The following is an 18,646-nucleotide window of genomic DNA, read 5'->3' as shown; positions in this document are numbered from 1 at the left end:
AGTAATTTGTCCAAATTTACTCGTCATAAGCTTAGCACAGCTTCATCAAGGTTCGTTTTCGAGGTTCGTTATTGTGGTAATTTTCCCTGCGTCTCGGTGGAGGAAATGCCAAAATTTTCCGACCAATCCAAGATGGCCGCCACGCAGGGTCACGCAACGTGACCTGGCGCGATTATGTCATCACGCGGTTAAGGAGAATGCGTGAGTGACGTATGGCAGTGAGCCGTGGTCGCGCGTCAGGAGAATTAAGAATCTGGCTTCCGACTGAAAGATGCCGGCATGCGCAACCAACGGAAGTTCCACGTCAAGTAAGTCCCAGCCACAATAAACAGTATACGAACCTACAGTTCCTTGGATGTCCCTCACTCTTCGATGGTTCGGATGTAGGGAGAACAGTAGATTATGCTTCCTTTTTTTTTTTTTGATGAATTGATGGTGAAAAATTTTAAAAATTATTTTCTACGAGGCTGTAGGCTTTAAGGCGCCAAATCCCGTCCAATCGTCGCCAATTGTAAAGTAGCAAAGGAGGCAGGTTCCTTTCCAAAGGAGTTTATTCCAAGTATAAGGTAATACAGGTGGAGTCAGGCAACACAGCTGTTCAGACGCTCAGGCAGGCTACAACTGCCTTAACATGGAATAAGAATCTAATCATACAATACATTCTACTAGATAGCTCGTTCTAACACGAGCCTTAAAGCAACACACAAGAAGTAATTAAAGGCACAACATAACATGGGGTTTCTCAGGGCCTGTGTCTGTTCACTGCAGCTGGGGTTTCTCTGGGCTTGTGTCTGTTTACTGCAGCTGGGGTTACTCTGGGCCTGTGTCTGTTCACTGCAGCTGGGGTTACTCTGGGCCTGTGTCTGTTCACTGCAGCTGGGGTTACTCTGGGCTTGTGTCTGTTTACTGCAGCTGGGGTTACTCTGGGCCTGTGTCTGTTCACTGCAGCTGGGGTTACTCTGGGCCTGTGTCTGTTCACTGCAGCTGGGGTTACTCTGGGCTTGTGTCTGTTCACTGCAGCTGGGGTTACTCTGGGCCTGTGTCTGTTCACTGCAGCTGGGGTTACTCTGGGCCTGTGTCTGTTCACTGCAGCTGGGGTTTCCCAGGACTTGTGTCTTTGACATACTCCCGAGATGGCGGCCGCTGCGCTCTCAGTGCTGTGAGTGACAGTGCGCGGTCTAGTTGTCCTGCTGTCTATCGGCTCTATCGTTTTCCGGGCCCAGAGGAGGCGGGCCTGCGTGCGCCGGAAGTGCATGACCCGGAAGTGCGCGCGGCCGCAGGGCCTGGAGAAAGGAGCTGTGCCGGCGGTTGTCCCCGGTGCGCGCTGCGGGGCGGACGGAGGGGCCTCTCCCCGCGCCCCCCCCTGGGAGAAGGGTCCGCGCCCCCTCCCCCGGACGGCTCCTGCACCAGGAGGGGCCCGGGCCTCCATGAGCGGGGGCCGAAGATGGCGGAAGAGGAGCCCCCCTCGGTAAGGGGCCACGGGGGCCGGTGGGGCCGGGGGCTCTGGAAGGGGGGAGCCCCTTCTCGGGAGTGTGAGGGAGGGGCAGGCAAGGGACCCCCGGGAGGTGCAGGCAGGTTCCCCTCTGATGCTCAGCTCAAGTCCAGGGTTTCTCCCTTTGAATTCTGGGACTCGTAGTTTTCTTCTCTCCGTTATAAATCCGTATGAAACAACCCCCGGCCCGGAGCAGCGCCTCGGCGCGGACCTGGGAAGGGTAAGATCCTCCGTGTCCCCCCGGAAACATTGCTCCTCGAACAGTAGTCCAATGCCAGGGACGGGGCTGATAGTTTCTGAGGCACACGGGTGAGATGTTGCCCCCTGCCATAGGACAGAGTCCTCAGTGTACATGACTCAAGGCTCCCTCGCCAACCTGGAAGTATGTGAGCTCCCCTCCCGATAGCTGTCCTTCTGAGCTTCCCCTCTGCCCTCCCTGCCTCGGACTGCCAGCCTCACTTTACTCTCCCCGCATCCAGAATCTCCTGCTCTCTGTCCCTGATCCCCAGCGCTCATACTACTGTTTCCTCTCACCGCCTCCCTCCCCAGTCTTCACGGACTTACCCAGCTCTTCTCTTGCTACAGTCCCTCATGGCAGCAAACTCTTGACATGTCAGCCACCTTTCATCTCCAAAATCACTTTATTTCGGATATATTGCAATCCATAAAAGTACAATACATTATACATTGCATTTAAAAACATCACGAAAATTACAAATCAATATAAAATAAATACATAAGACATATACATTTCTTAACAGAGTGATTAGACAAGATCAATACAGAAAAAGTGCAAGTCGAGCCCATATACAGAAAAAGTGCAAAAAATGCTTCGAGCTGAAAATCACAGTTATTCATCTAGGCATTTTCTTATTCTCACAGATAGTTTTAAATATTCTAACACCTGGAGGACACAATCAGAATGCAATAGCTGTAAATATACAAGGGCGGGTCTGATTTGTTTAAAATTTAATTTCCTTAAAAGAGTGACAAGATACCGCCTACGGGGGTACTCATAAAATTTACATAAAAATATAAAATGCAGCATATCCTGTGGAGACTTCCCGTCGCAGCCACAGGGTGCTGCAGGTTTTTTAAAAATGTCCAACTTTGGTCTAATTAAAATATGATGAAAGATGTTGAGCCTAAAGCGTGTCAGCAAAAATTTATCATGAGAGGTAAAGGAGCATGTTAGGTACATTTCCATAGTATCGCAAGTTCTTAACATAATGTACTTTCTAACATTTGGTTTCAGAAGCTCAACTTCATCTCTTAGGGCACTACGGTTCATAAAATAGGCCCTCTTAATTGCTGCAACATCACCCTTAACTATATCCCTCGGATTTTCAAACACGTTTAGGTGACCAAGCTTCAGAAATTGGGACTTCAAATATTTGAGCCAGGGTACGCACATGGCATAATCCATTGATACACGATCTTCCAGTATCTGGTGGGTTAAGGGAATATCCTGACTTAACCATAGTTTTGTCCAGCATAACAGTGGTTTCAGACCAACAATGTCTGAAATATACTGACAACCAAGCTCTTCATGTGCAGCTAAGTTCGGTGTACTACCTGGGGGACACAACAAGCGTTTTAAGAAATTATTTTCGGCTATTTGTAGTTGTTCACCATTTATATAGCCCCATATCTCGCTGCCGTAAACTGCGGTGGATATAGATTTAGCGTTATATTGTTGCGTCATGGCCACCATCAGCTTTTTCCCCAATTTACTGGCAAAATTAAAAATCGAGGCATTCACTCTGGTCAATTCACCCTTCTTCCTGGCCAAATGCGGAGCCCAACTTAGCTTAGTATCAAATAAAATACCCAGATATGAAAACGTATTAGTGACAGGGATCACAACATCATTTAATTTAAAAACTAACTTCTTTTTCGGTTGACGGCCAACATGCATAATATAGGATTTCGAATTGTTGACCATAAGGTCCCTATCAGACATAAAATTGTTAAAAGCATTCAAAAGTGCTTGGAGACCCATCTCTGTTCGTGATATTAAAACCGCGTCATCAGCGTATTAAAGTAAGGGAATACCCCTCGCACCATCTCTGGGACAATCTGATTTTATCTCTTGCAATTCAACCTCTAAGTCATTTATATAAAAGTTAAAGAGAAATGGGGCCAGGATGCACCCCTGTCGTACTCCTTTATTAATACAGAAATTACCTGTGGTATCCCCATTCGCTGAGAACCTCACATTGGCTCTTGTATCATTATGTAGGTCCGCAAGGAAATCCACAATCCCCCTGTCAACACCTTTGTCCCTCATGGTCTGCCACAGCCTCCCCCTGTTAACACAGTCGAAGGCTGATGACAGATCCATGAAGGCTAGGTGAATTGCTCCTTTTTGTACAACAGTGTATTTATTCAGAATAAGAAACAAATTAAGGCACTGAGTTATGGTAGAGCGACCTTCACAAAAACCATATTGGGAAGCCGACATATTATTTTCAGTCGACCAGCTTACTAGACGTTGAAGCAAGACTCTCCCCATAATTTTAACCATTGAATCAATCAGGGATATTGGTCGATAACAAAGAGGACTTCCCCTGTCACCTTTTTTAAAAACCGGGACTATGGTTGATAATCCCCACGTTCCCGGACAACCCACTCTGGCCGCAGCATTGAATACAGCAGCCAGAATTGGAGCCCAGAAAGCTGGATCATATTTGTAAAGGTCCGGCAGAATTCCATCAGGACCGGGCGCTTTATTTGCTGTAAGGCCCATAATGGCAACCAAAACCTCGCTTTTTTCAAATGTTATATTACTGCTTCCATCATGGGGAATAACAGCCCTGGTTCCAACACCCTCTGAGTAGTACAGGCTTTTAAAGTGGCTTTCCCATTCTTCTTTTGTTATGCAGCAAGCAAGTTCATTACATGGGTCTGCGGTCAAAAAGGGTTTTTTAACCAGTGCCCAGAACTTGGTGCTGCACTTCAGGGTGGAGGGATCAAGTAGTTCCTGCCAAGCCTCCTTCCTAAGGAACTCCTTACGGGCGACAGTAATAGCCTTATATTCTTTTCTGCAAGCTTTTACCTCCTCCTGGTTCCTTGGTGAAGCTGACAATGCAACCCTCAAGTTGCGAGCAGCTTTGGTACAATCATGACTGAACCATTTCGGGCCTAATTTAGCCTGATTTTTATTAGGGACAGTAAGAAGCGCTGACACCTTCTCCGATACATTTTGATAGGACTCTAACACTAGCCTGGGGTCGCCCCCCTCAATCGTGCAAACTTTGATGTCCTCTGTACACCTTTCAACAATTGTTTTGTAGAGGATATCTGCAGAAAACATGGACCATTTTAACCTCCTCTTCCCATCAGTTGTTCCCAGACTGCCTTGACTAATGGTCTTATTTCCCTTTTTTACCCAGGGACATTTTAGGCAGATTGTTAGAGGATTATGATCACTGAATTCACTCGAAACAATGCAAAAAGAGTCTATAAAAATTTGCATCGTCCGAGAGACCAGTATATGGTCTATAAAGGTACCCACCCCTACCATGTCCCTTAAAGGTTGGGGTATCAAAACAATATAAAGGGTCTTTAAAAGACATGGCCATTGAAAGGTCAAGGTCGTCCATTAGATTGTTGCACAGTTCCCCCTCCTTATTGTGTTCCATATGGAGATAACAAGCACGTTCACAAGACATTTCTGGTAAGCGCTTATTATTATTATTATTAAATGGAATTTATAGAGCGCACTGACACCATGAGTTTCCTGGCGCTATGGGACATCGAATTCCGGGACTGAGCTTATGTAATGGATCTATACAAGGATGCAAATTGAAGTCCCCCATAATCATCAAGTTATGACCTAGGTCTTTCATGTTATTAGAGACAAAATAATTTAGACTAAAAATGTCATTCCTGGCCTCACTATCATAGATAGCATTATAGAAGTTCACCAAACCCACACGGACATTTCCTCCAGATAAGGCCAAGCCCATTACAGCTGTGTGCTTGGCTTCAACTCTACGTACTCCGCAAGGTATTAATATAGAGATAAAAATTACAAGGCCCCCCTTCGGCCTACCCCTTAGAGATGGCAAAGCTGGTACATAAAAAGCCTTGTAACCTTCCAGAAAGAGGTTACAGCTCACCTCCCAAGTTTCTTGTAGACAGATGATTGAAAACTGTTTGATATAAGTCACCCAATTTACATCACACATTTTCGCCGCAAGACCGGCGATATTCCAGGAAACAACATGACATCCTAGGTTAGTAGCCACCGGGTTATCTGAATTTATATTTGTAAGTTCACCTGTAGCCACAGTGTCCTGAGCCGCAGGTGCCATCCGTCAGTCACACATCTCAAGCCCAGATAATGCTTCATACCTGTTCTGTGTAATTAGATCCGTACCATTACGATAATGGCTAGCACTAGTACTCCTATTATAAACATTATTGGGTCCACCTGACCTACAAGAATTCGTGTTGTTATAAAAGAATTGGGTATCTTGAACAGGAGTATATGGTTCAAACGCCTGCCTGGTTAAGCTCTGTTGTGGTGTGGATTTACAGAGATGTGCATAGAAATAACCCAAGGGGCGTACACAAATACTATTTACATTATAGACCAGTGAAGAAGCTCTCAAGAGAACAGTTGCCACATGCTGAGGGTGTTTGAAATGAATGACTATACAGTCTCCAGAGCCAGATTTTTTAGAAGGTCCCACCCAATTTACGCGTCTAACTGCCATTATCTGGTCAGAATATGTGATGGGAAAACCACAATTTTTATTGAGCCACGCCACAGTCTTGTTTTTCAGGGAACTGTGTGATTCGTCATAGGGAGATGCAGGATGCGTACCACAAGGAGGAACATTAGTCAGTACTGCCACAAATGGAGCACAATCAGGTGGTAAATTTAGATAACGATTATGCCTTGGGGGTCTGGGGGTTCTGCTGTTTTGGGATGTTATAGATGGTTGTGACTGCGGGGCCGATACCACTGGGACATCCAGTATGTTGTGTCTATCAGGCCCTGCTGGTGCCGCTACAACAGTATTCCCCCTGCCCTTATTCCGCGTGACATTAACTTCAACAGATTCTTTCCCTTTCCCCCCACACTGAACTGAGCCACCAGATGTTAGTCTTCTGTGATGATAATAGACCACCCAGCCTTGTGACTTCCTTTGCTAAGTTATCAATCTTATTAATTAGAGGTTTAATACGCTCTTCTATTTTTGTTGTTATAGAAACTTCAAGGTTTTTTATGAATGAGGCAAGTGAATCAGAATTTAAGTTACCCCCATTACCATTAGTGCCTGTGAAGACAAAAGGGGTTATTGCAACAGGGCCACTAGTCGTTTTACCATCTGTTTTTTTAGCCTTAGAGTTATTGTGTTTACCATTGTTTTTTTTTTAGATACAGTTCTACAGGTTCTCAGGGGCCTGGCTTCAGTTTGGGTCTTATGCAGTACACCAGTATCATCAATTAACTGCACCAATGGGTCAGAATAGACCTCAGCACTCACTGTAATGGGCACTGACGAGTCATTAAAAATAACATCATTGGTATTAGCATCAGAATCTGTGAGCGGAGTAATATCAGGGGATATTTCTTGTAAGTCCCCTGTCATAGAAGCCTTCCCCAACGATGCACGTCTATCATTATTAATCTGGTTTACTTTCCTAACCAGGAAATTATCCATAGACGCAGGGCCTACCATCACCTTATCAGTTTTGGGTTTAGACATCATAAGCAATGGAGCTATCAACTAACACACAAATACTCTCTAGTCTACACACTCACAAGCGGGTATTAAAACTATTTTAAAAAATAAAGTCTTACGTGCACACAGCACGATAACCTTCTAGATGAGGCGATACAGGGTCCCTGGCCCAGTCCAGACTCCTCAGGCCTCTGAGGGCCACAGAGGGCCCGCCCTTAGCCCGGGCTTAGCCCGAGCGTCCCGCGCGCGTCCCGCGGGACGAGGAGGCGTGCTCTCCTTTATGCGCCTCCCGGTGCTGCCCTTCTGCGTGTGCGTCGTCCTGTAGCGCTGAGGCAGCTGGGGGTTGAAGTCAGAGCGTCCCCCTGGCGGAGCCAAGCCCGGCCGAGAACACCACGGTGCAGGGAAATGATGTCGGAGCCCAGCCCGGTCACAGACACCACGGCGGAGCAAAGCCCGGCCGAGTGCAACAGCTGATGTCGGAAAAACGCCTCCCCTTTCATCTCTTTTCCCTCCTTTCATCTCTTTTCCCCCCTTTCGCCTCTTCGCCCCCCTTTCGACTCTTCGCCCCCCTTTCGCCTCTTCGCCCCCCTTTCGCCTCTTCGCCCCCCTTTCGCCTCTTCGCCCCCCTTTCGCCTCTTCGCCCCCCTTTCGCCTCTTCGCCCCCCTTTCGCCTCTTCGCCCCCCTTTCGCCTCTTCGCCCCCCTTTCGCCTCTTCGCCCCCTTTCGCCTCTTCGCCCCCCTTTCGCCTCTTCGCCCCCCTTTCGCCTCTTCGCCCCCCTTTCGCCTCTTCGCCCCCCTTTCGCCTCTTCGCCCCCCTTTTGCCTCTTCTCACCCCCTTTTGCCTCTTCTCCCCCCCCTTTTGCCTCTTCTCCCCCCCCTTTTGCCTCTTCTCCCCCCCCTTTTGCCTCTTCTCCCCCCCCTTTTGCCTCTTCTCCCCCCCTTTTGCCTCTTCTCCCCCCCCTTTTGCCTCTTCTCCCCCCCTTTTGCCTCTTCTCCCCCCCCCTTTCGCCTCTTCTCCCCCCCTTTTGCCTCTTCTCCCCCCCCCTTTCGCCTCTTCTCCCCCCCTTTCGCCTCTTCTCCCCCCCCTTTCGCCTCTTCTCCCCCCCCTTTCGCCTCTTCTCCCTCCTTTCGCCTCTTCTCCCTCCTTTGCTCTGGGTCTAGCCACTGTCTCCGCGCTATCCAGCACCATAAACACCAACTCGAACGGTAAGAATCTCTTCCCATAGACCATAACCTACCATCCATGAAAAACTCCAAATTTCTTACCTTTCTTACTAAGATCAAAACTCCTGGCACCATCCCCAGATCCCTCCAGATACCCACCCCCACAGAACAACGCACTCTCCCAGTTCCGAGGAAACTGATTCGTTATTGGCTGATTACCAAGTGTCTGCATGAAAAATTAAACCTATCCTCGTTCGCCCGCTTTCTAATTTCTCACAATAGACATTGAATCTTCATCTACCGAATGCAACAGACCCCGCACCATTTGCCTCTGACGCAGTGATAATAAACCATTTTCAGACCATGGAATCAACTGTATCACTTCACAGTTTATACTGTTCAACCGCTATCAGGTTTTCCTGGTTGATTTCATCCTTCACTGGTGTGCTACAGCCTGCCCCCACCCTAAATGCCTAGTCTGGCTACCATCAAATTCATTTTTAACTGGTCGTGTCCATCCAGTAACTTGTGGCCAAAATAAAATGCATAAAACCCAAATTAGAGATACTAATATTATCAACTTTGATGCTCTAGAGGCATGTTTGGCATCTCCTGGAGAATACTGCGGCTTAAATTACATACCCAGCCATGTTGGCAAAAGTCAAATGGCTGCTTGAATGTTATAGAAACCTTAATGAAGAAAGGCAACACATCATAATTATCAAACGTCCCTGGTGCCAAAATACTTCTAGGAGAAATCTTGAACACCATTTTAGCTCAGGACGAGCATACAAAATCTTCCTCAAAGCCAAATCTTAGTCTATTAGGTTTCAGAATGAACGTGTGAAAATGAGACCCAAAAAGCTTTGAGGTTGATAAAGCTCAGAACTATACCCGAAACAACTGAGCCAATAAGAAGTGTGAAGAATATGCCTACTTCTGACATCAAGATCAAAAACATTGAAGCTGGGCTTGCCTCAAAGCACACCAATCCTTTGAGCATCTTTGTCAGGAATTCACACAACGACTGGTCTATGTCCTGAAACGTCTTTTAGTCACAGCTTTGTAACTTTGTCTCCAATCCCAATCACTTTGCAGGTTCTCCAACATTTTATCTGGCTAAAAAAGTGCAGAATGTTGCCATGCTGGGCAAATCTCATTAACATTTCTGTACACAAGGGAATGTTTCTCTGTTGAGTCAAGTATTTCTGGGTCTTTAAAAAACATGTTGGTCCTGAAGACCTCAACAACTACTATCCTATAAGAGGACGTATGTTTCTAGTCAAAATGTATGAAAACTGTGTCATCGTGCACATATATCCATTCATAAAGGATAACTAGCTGCTTGATAAGATCCAATCCGGGTCCATGGGTGGTCGGAGTACGAAGACAGCCAATCAAATAACAGCTGACACATTCTATGTCATAGATAGTGGTGACTCGTGCCTCCTTTTCTTTCTTGATGTCTCTGCAGCTTTCGATAGTAATCCATTAAATTCTTATTCAAATTAAAATGGTTCACATGTTGCCTAGCAAAACGCTCCCAGTAGGTGAATTCTTATCATGCTTTGCTACACACTGTACTTGTTTCTCCAGGGGTTCCTTAAAGAACCATGTTATTCCCCACTATATGCAATCTCTACCTTAACCCACTTGGTGCTCCGACTAAAGAGTCTGACATTTCATACTACCATTGCTGAGTTATACTTCAGTTTCACTGTCAACTGACGCATCCCACCTGGACTCTACAGACACAATTCATTTCTGACCGATAACACGCCATCTCAAGTTGAATCCACATATGACTGCGCTTCTCCTCCTCCTTTTAGCCTCAGACTAGAGTGGCTATGCTCCACTAATATCCCCGACTGCTCTTTGGTGGCTTGGAATGCAAAATCTCCCAGGTTCAAGCTGGATAGTAAGCTGCATTTCTTCGACCACAACAATTTACTAAAAATTCAGAATACTTGGCAAACAAACTTATGCTTTCTAATGGTGATCACCAATTTCAAAGGGCTGGTTACTTCTCGAAGTCCCAACCTTTTGGAAAATGCATACATTGAACCAGCCCTTCTCAGATTTTGCACCCACAATTAGGAACTTTATTCTCCCTGAAATCTGGACTCTAGATTCACCTCTATCGTTCTAAAAACAACTTAAACCTCTCCTGCGGGAATTGTTTTCGATCATCCATCCTGCCTTATTCTGAGGGAATCTCGGTTGCATAAACAGAGCATGGTTTTATTCCCTCTGTTTCCTCTTATACCCACCTCCGCTCCGTACATTTGGGCGCTGCTGGGAAAGATCTGCATTGTGTTCATTCTTCCTCAATATGCGAAGTGTCAAGAACTTCTGTCTTTACCGTACAGAGAGCTAGAAACTCTAGACGACGAAGGGGCACCGCATGAGATCGGCTGGGAACTGAATAGTTATTGGCATTGTGTACAGTTGGTGAGCTTTCTGAGAGAGAAGAGTGGAGACGCCGTCGGACACTTCCACTGAGACCTGTCTTATTTTTCAAAGTGTCCAGGATCATTTGATGGTTAACTGTATCAAAAACGGTGTTGGCTCTAGTAGGAGTAGGAGGCAGGGGTGGTCTTCAGGGAGAGTGTCAGCGAGTGCTTTAGATTCCGCGCATTGGCATACTCTAAAGCCAGACCGAAACATACCCGGTAGATCATTCTCTGGGATGTGCTTTCTCAGCTCGGAGGATCCATTTTTTAGTAATCATGACCCGAAGAGGCAGTCTTGAGATTGGGTCCAGTTTTTCACATTTGAGGGGTCAGGTTTATTTATTTGGGAGAGGTTTTACATGGGCAGATTTGAGGTAGCTAGTTTAACTGCCAATCCGCATTGATGACGTGAGGCTCAGGGGGCTGACAGGAGCGACCACAGGGGCTGGGTGTGACATGGAGGTGGTACGGTAACAAGCAGAGCTGCTAAACAGTCGTCACGTTTGAAACCTGTCTTTTTACCACTAGCAAGATGCATTGTGTAACTCATTTGTTTATCCCTAAATATTTATTCATTTTAGTTATGTAGGTGGACATTCTGAAATGGAAAACTACATATGTGTTCAGCTGTTTACGATGAGCTTAAGTTTGAGTGAACATGTAGTAGATTACCAGGTGACTCTGCGTCATCAGGGACACCATTTCCTAGCGGTCTTCTTTCTTTTAAGAGCTTGTTGAATTGTGGAAAATGTTTCCTCGATTCATTTCATCCACTTGCACCAGATCACTTGAAAACGATGATTTGTGAAAGGTGAACCCATAACTGGGATGTTGGTTCAGTGATCACATGGTATCATCTGGTGACTGTATCCTAAAAGTAATAGTGCAGCTATAGAAACAAGCATTGGCCATGCTCCAGGGAAGGGCCAGCACACAAAGCGGAAATTAAGATGGCACGCGCTGACCAAAGAGAAGCAAGGAAATGAGTGATGATGAAGCCAACTAGTGGGAAGGGATGGACAGACTCCAAGCCTACTGTAAAATAACAATGTCCGCAAGTGACTCTCTACGACAAGACCTAAAACAAGCGTGTTCATTTCTGTAGGATTAAATCCAATTTGAAAGGATAAACCAGAAGCACCGAGGACCTAAAACACGCTCCAATAGTGAGAAAAGATGTTCGGGTGTCTGCAGAGTTTATCACTAGAGTTTTGTGTTTTCAAGTTCTGTCCTTCCTACTGAGGAGCTATTAGTCCTCTTAGCCTCCACCGGAGTACTATACAGGAGATTGTGTAGTTCTGGGGTACCTGGTGCCTGATCGATTGGCAAAGGTGTACTAGACTGACCATATGAGGTAGTAAACCTGTATCGCTCATTTCACCATGGGAACCACTCTGGAATACAATGGTCCATTCAGTACTCTAAAGAAACTGTTCTGGGGATGGACGTGAAGTAAAGGGTGTTTCCATCAAGCCAGCTGGCCTGTAAATTGGCTTCTACATTTTTGTTCACTTCCCTTTTGGTAAAATAAGCCATATCAGATACTATTACTCCAAAGTGAAATTACTTCTTTATGAACAAAAGATTTTTATGAGATGCTATATATTGCATATTCTCTAATTTGTGATGAATAAGAACCCTGTGCCTTGCATATTAAAAATGAGAAACTTGGCATTGCCTTCCATTTGTAAGAAACCTTTCCTACTGAGAACCGGACCTCGTGTTTAATTGGCTCTGATAGGGAATTAAAACTATGGATCAGCCAGTGGTTGCGCCCAAGAATCTGTGGGCAGTCATGTGGGAGATATCTCGATTGGGTCAGTACTTGCAAGCATTTCGCTCCCTTTGTGATTAGATAAGAATATCTGATTGTGCATCTGGATTCGGATATGTGCGAACCGACGGAGGGCTGACCTAAGGTGCGAGACGAGAAGTACAGCTGAGGCCTTCCTCCGGGCATTAAGTCTTCTCTGGAAGAAGAGTCAAGAACCGTAGTAAGCCAGTAGCCAGACCGGTTAGCACCAGGCGGTTTAACCAGTCCCAGACTCTCTGTAGTTACGTTGGCGCGTAGAAGAGGAGCAGTTCAGCGTGTATTTTTAGCCCGCCTGTGAGCCTTAAGTTGGATGTAAGGGCTATAGGCGGGATCCTGTTACGCTGTTCAAGGAGATGGGCGACTGCGAAAATGGCATCCCGGCCACGGTGCCCGCTTCAGGCATTCCCGCGAGTTCTCTTGGGGTTTTCCCGTCTATCCTCAACTCTTCTACAAAGGTGCGTGAGCCCCAATTACGTTACACTAGGGACTCATTCTTTTTTTGTAGGTGTGAGAAGATGAACTGATGTGCCCACAATCACAGGAGTGTCAACCCCAAGACTCGAACATGATTTCCCAACTCCAAAGTCGGCAGCTTGGCCGTTTTGCCAGAGAGAGCGCGTAGGCCATGTTTTTGCCTCCATGAAAGCACCATGGCCTCTCTGGCCCGCCCCTCCTAGCTTGTTCTCGGAGGAAAGTTTGGCAAAAACTACAGAGGGCATGATGCTGTCCTCTGAAAGTCAATGTGGATGTTTCGCAAACACCCCCCTGAACTTGCTTCTTTTCAGATTTGCGCATACTATTTTCACGCATGGAGATTGGCTGCGTGTTTCCACAGAATTCAACTGGTAGGCTCTACACGTGCACAGACCTCGCATTTTTCTGTGAAATTATTTGAGCGGTGGCGGCTGAGACATTCGTATTTTTGAGGAATGTTGAGAAAGGAACATGGTAGCCTACCACCGCCTCTGGTCCCTGTCACCCTGCTGCTACTGTCACAATAGAGTCATCGCCCCCAATAAGTTGCGTTTTGTTAAGTGGTTTTTGCACATCGCATTGGTCACCATGCCCTTGGCACGGAGGCTGGGACAGGTTAGCCTGGGAAACACCCTGTCTCCCAGTTTGCACTGACTGGTAACGTTGACAACACATTTTTGATTTAATGCCATGTGTTATAAATTGGTTTTTTTTGTGAAAAATGCTGCTGTTGGCGAATTACACAAGAGTACGTACTTACAATATCAACCGTATGCGACTATCGCAATATCGCTTCCTATCACACAAGTGCCCCAAAATGTACCATTTGTTTGATTTGATAGCAGCCTGAACACCCTGCACACCAGTCAGCAAAAAAGTGCCTTCATATGTTATTTGAAAATGTCTTGTACCGAAAAAGATTCAGGAGGAAGAAAGGGGACAGACAGACAGTATCAACACAATCACCTTTATAGTGAGATGTATGAATGTATGTTTGTGTGTTGATGTATGTGTATATATATATATATATATATATATGTGTGTGTGTGTGTGTAAATGTATGGATGTGTGTATGTATTTGTGGAGTCAGTGCTGGTCGCCACATGCTTGATTTCCAGGAAGTCCACCATTCACCTGGCATTGTTTCCTAGGCAACACTGCCCTATCTCCTTTTGGCCCGCCCACCCGGACTGGATCTTTTACTTTTACTTCTCCATGCTTTTTTCCCCATCTCACATGTCTCGTCAATTCTTCTTCTCTCTCTGCCCCCCAACTCACTTTTTTTTGGGTTTTCTATAAACAGATTTTATTCGTCTGCACACATACAAATGCATAGCTCCGAACTCCGGATTCTGCTGCACACAGTAGTTAAACAGTAATGACATCGTCAGATGTTTTCATGAAATACAACCCCCCCCCCCCCCCAAAAAAATTGCCAGTACCATCAGAGCACCATATAAGCACTTTCAGCGACCCCCATCTGCTAAATTGTCGGAGGGGCGTCGCTCTCTGGTGGGGGTTCCAAGTCCTGCCCCCAGTAATCGGCCCCCTTTTTCCATATCCGGAAGTGTTTGCGGGGGCACCCCCTGGCCAGAAAAATGGGCTGCTCCAGCCCCATGCAAAAGTCCATGCCGTTCTTCCAGTCCGCCAGGGGCGGGGCCCGGGGTGCCTCCAACACACTTATTTTTAAAGACTTTAATAAGCGCAGCGCCGTCTTCTTGGACACCGTGCTATGCAATGCACTAGGTGTTGCTTTTGGTATTGTTAAGGCATTGACATTGTAAGTGGCAATAGTTCAAAATAATGTAATTGCGAGACCTATTGCATTGTAAATGCTTGTTACTCAGGTTATTGAGGTCTTTGCAAAGGTTTCACCTCACTAGTTCCAGATTAACACCCAAATACACAAGAAGCAACAGAAATGGGACCAGTGAACTTCTGTAAATGTTTAACAACAAAAGAGTGCCCGAGGGTCTATAAGAAAGTGAGTTTACCAAGTGTGCTAGCGCTCAACACGAGACCCTCTGGCACTCTTTTGTTATGTATCTGTTGGGAATGTTCCCAGAGCTTGGTCTTTAAATATTCCCTTGGGTCCCATTTGATCGTATTGTTGTTGTTAACTTCTGTAAATGACCTTTCACTGTGTGGCAACCCATGCCACTTCAGTTTTAGTATCCTGATCCGTTTGAGCAAGAAACAGAAGGTATTTTGTGAAAATCTACAAATTATACAGCAGAAGATTGTGGCTGTACTGTAATGGAAGCATTGCTACGTACGCACAAATACTAGGTAGAGCGAGTCTTGTGGACATCCTTAAGATTTAACACCACTGTGGCTAAACAAGGGCTGATCTTGTTCCAGGTGCCCGAGGGGTCAGGACAACAAGTCGTCTACTTGTATGTGGGCGAAGACCTAGATGATTGGCAGAAGGTATTCCAGCAGACCCAGGTCGAGGAGAGCCAATCGCCGATGATGATCTATGGTAAGGTTATTTCCTGTTCTACTCTGTGTGTTTCTGTGCAGTACTTGTCCTTTAATGTTAAACTCCCACAACCCTTGCATGTTCTTACCACCGCATCGGTTTTGAATCTTGGAGAAGCACCACCCCCAAGGTATTATACACACATTTTGAATCTGCGCTTTGCAGTGACTGAGAGGACACCCAAAAACGAGAAGCCACAAGTTTCGAAATGGGTGACCGATGTCTGATATGTACTGGTGCCTCGTGGCTGGGACAGAGTGCAGAGGCTGCCCCCACAATCTGTTTCCAAAGGATGGACTATTATGGCATAAGATGAGTTAGTGCGTTCCAGAGCTTGGCCTAACATATTTGTTACTCATTAGGAACACTAATACCATGGAATGCTGGGTTTCTGCATCTGCAGACTCAGAAGTAATTAACAGAATCGTTTAGTAGATCAGCCATGGGAGATGGGGCCATGTGTTACTTAACGTTGTTGTTTGTGACATGCGTTGGGATGGAAAGGTGGGACCTACACTGTAATGATTTGTTGAGTACTCTGGTTTTGTTTCTTTCTTCTTCTGTACTTGGTGGTTCCAAAATAATAAAATATTTTTTGAAAAAAGAAAATATGCACATTAGAGCTCATTCATCTCGAGACTGTAGTTTTGGGTCACGGTAAAGAATGTGAGTAAGCTCCTCCCAGCGACCCTCCAATACACCACATTGCTTCCTGTTGCTGAAGCACTCCGAGCAGGCATTGAAAATCATAAAAATTTTACCGGACATGCAGCTCTAGTGACTTGAACAATCTTCTCCACCTAAGTATAATGCTCTTGGCCCATAAACTGGTCTCAAAGTATGTGATCCCAGGCAAATATTTTATTTCATGAGCAGCCTTTTCTTCATTCCCTCGTATAAGAGCCCCTTCAAATATGTGAGTTTAGCAAGCCTGCTGCCGTTTGATTTAACTGGCTAAACTTTTGTCCTTTATATAATGCAAATGTAGCCCACGTATTGGGGTACACGTTACCCCTAACCTGCCTCTTAGTTCACTAATAGCAATGTCATCAGAGCGGGGGCAGGAATGTTTCTCAGTTCATGTTTAAAAACTATCACTATTTATAAGTATATTACTAATGTGTGATGTGGTAGCACACTGTCATTTACAGGCACATTTTCTATTGAAATTTCCACAAAACTTCCTACTAACATGCAGTTTTATTGACAACACTATACGGGTAAAAAAAGATATTGTTTGTAGATCAGGTTTCTGCAAATATTTGTCATTTGTACATCACTATGTAAAGTATTCTGATTTGCTTTGCTCCTATTAACCCCTTCGGGGCTTAGTCCTACGTCACGGTGGGCGTGTGCTAAGGACGGCCCCCGGCCGTTCAAACCCTGCCTGCTCATTAATTCTCCCACACAGCGGGAGAATTATCGCAGCGCACAGGAGGTTAAAATCTTTGTTTTCATCACACTCCTGAATGACCAAAAAAGACCTAATTACTGATATATTTTAAAATATTTGTACCATTCATTTACAAGCTATTCAAATACAGATATACTACATCCTTTCGTTGATGGTTGTCCGGGAGTTCACTTTACAACATTTTCTGACTTTGCAGTCAGAGAAAGAAAAGAAAAACAACTCCAGATTAATCAGCAGCATTTTTGAAGAAAATAAACATACGCTGAGACTTGTCCTCTCTCTGTCTTTGAACGCACAGAATATGTAACAAGATAAACAAGATTTAAAGACATCTTTATTGCTCATTTACTTTTGGAATGAACAGAACACCTCTTCTTTGCGGCTCGAGTACACTCACTAGAGCAGTCGAGTAGGGCCTGAAAATAGCTCACCCTGATAAAATCTGACTCCATAGCCAATGGACGTGTAGCTCTTTCGAGGCCTATAATGGAATAGTCTAGCGTGCCTTCCCACTTACTAGTTGGGGAGACAAATGTGGCTTGTTCTTTTCCAGAGAATCAGACACGAAAAATCTGTTTCCCAAGGAGATTTAGCTACTATTTAAGGCACTGTGGCATGTATGATGCTTTGTCTTTAGTATATCTGCTAGCAGTAAAAGAAGATGGCATCATTTAAAATATAAACTAAATGTTAGAATGTCTTTAATCATGTTATTTATAAAGGATAATTTTGCAAAGTGTCGTCAGTCCATGCCAACCAACTGTGAAACAAGGTTGGAGTATGCTGGCAGTTAGTGAGTAATGAATGGATCACCTTGTGTAGCTCTTGAAACGGAGCTCCTGCATACACAGGTGTACTGTAGACCGGAGTCTGGTGTAAACGGAGCCGCTACATACACAGAGCTGTACTCTGGTCAGAAGTCTGGCGTAAAAAGAGCCTATGCATGCACAGAGCTGTACTGTGGTCAGATGGTCAGAAGGCAAGCCTAAACAGAGACGTAGCATGAGCAGAGCTGTATTGTGGTCAGAAGACTAGCCTAAACAGAGCTGCTGCGTACACAGGTGTACTGTGGACCGAAGTCTGGCATAAACAGAGCCGCAGCATACACAGAGCTGTACTGCGGTCAGAAGGTTAGCCTAAACAGTCTTTGAATACACTGATGTACTGTGTTCAGAAAGGTTAGCCTAAACAGAGCTGCTGCGTACAAAGGTGTACCGAAGTCTGGCGTAAACAGAGCCGCTGCATACACAGAGCTGTGCTGTGGTCAGAAGGCTAGCCTAAACAGAGCTGCTGCGTACACAGGTGTACTGTGGACCGAAGTCTGGCATAAACAGAGCCGCAGCATACACAGAGCTGTACTGCGATCAGAAGGCTAGCTTAAACAGTCTTTGAATACACTGGTGTACTGCGGTCAGATGGTTAGCCTAAACAGAGCTGCTGCGTACAAAGGTGTACCGAAGTCTGGCGTAAACAGAGCCGCTGCATACACAGAGCTGTGCTGTGGTCAGAAGGCTAGACTAAACCTAGCTGCTTCATACACAGCTGTCTTGTGGATTGGAGTCTGGCCTAAACAGTCGCTGGATACGCAGAGCTGTACTGTGGACCGAAATCTGGCCTAAACAGTGCTGCTGCATACACAGAGCTGTACGTTGGTC

At 45.6% G+C, this 18,646-nt stretch overlaps 1 protein-coding gene across 1 annotated transcript in view; it reads left to right on the top strand.

Moving 5' to 3' along the window:
• Positions 1 to 1,259: 1,259 nt before the first annotated feature.
• The window catches only part of LOC144821695 (uncharacterized), a 130,488-nt gene continuing 113,101 nt past the window's right edge, over positions 1,260 to 18,646 (top strand). The window contains exons 1-2 of the mRNA XM_078678913.1: positions 1,260 to 1,468; positions 15,457 to 15,577. Coding sequence (XP_078535039.1) covers positions 1,445 to 1,468; positions 15,457 to 15,577 — 145 coding nt within the window. The 5' untranslated portion in view covers positions 1,260 to 1,444. The remainder of the gene's footprint in view (positions 1,469 to 15,456; positions 15,578 to 18,646) is intronic.

Source organism: Lissotriton helveticus, chromosome 2_2, assembly GCF_964261635.1.
Source record: "Lissotriton helveticus chromosome 2_2, aLisHel1.1, whole genome shotgun sequence".
NCBI classification, from domain to species: domain Eukaryota; kingdom Metazoa; phylum Chordata; class Amphibia; order Caudata; family Salamandridae; genus Lissotriton; species Lissotriton helveticus.
Note: the sequence above shows the minus strand (reverse complement) of the source record. Positions and strands in the feature narration are given on the sequence as shown.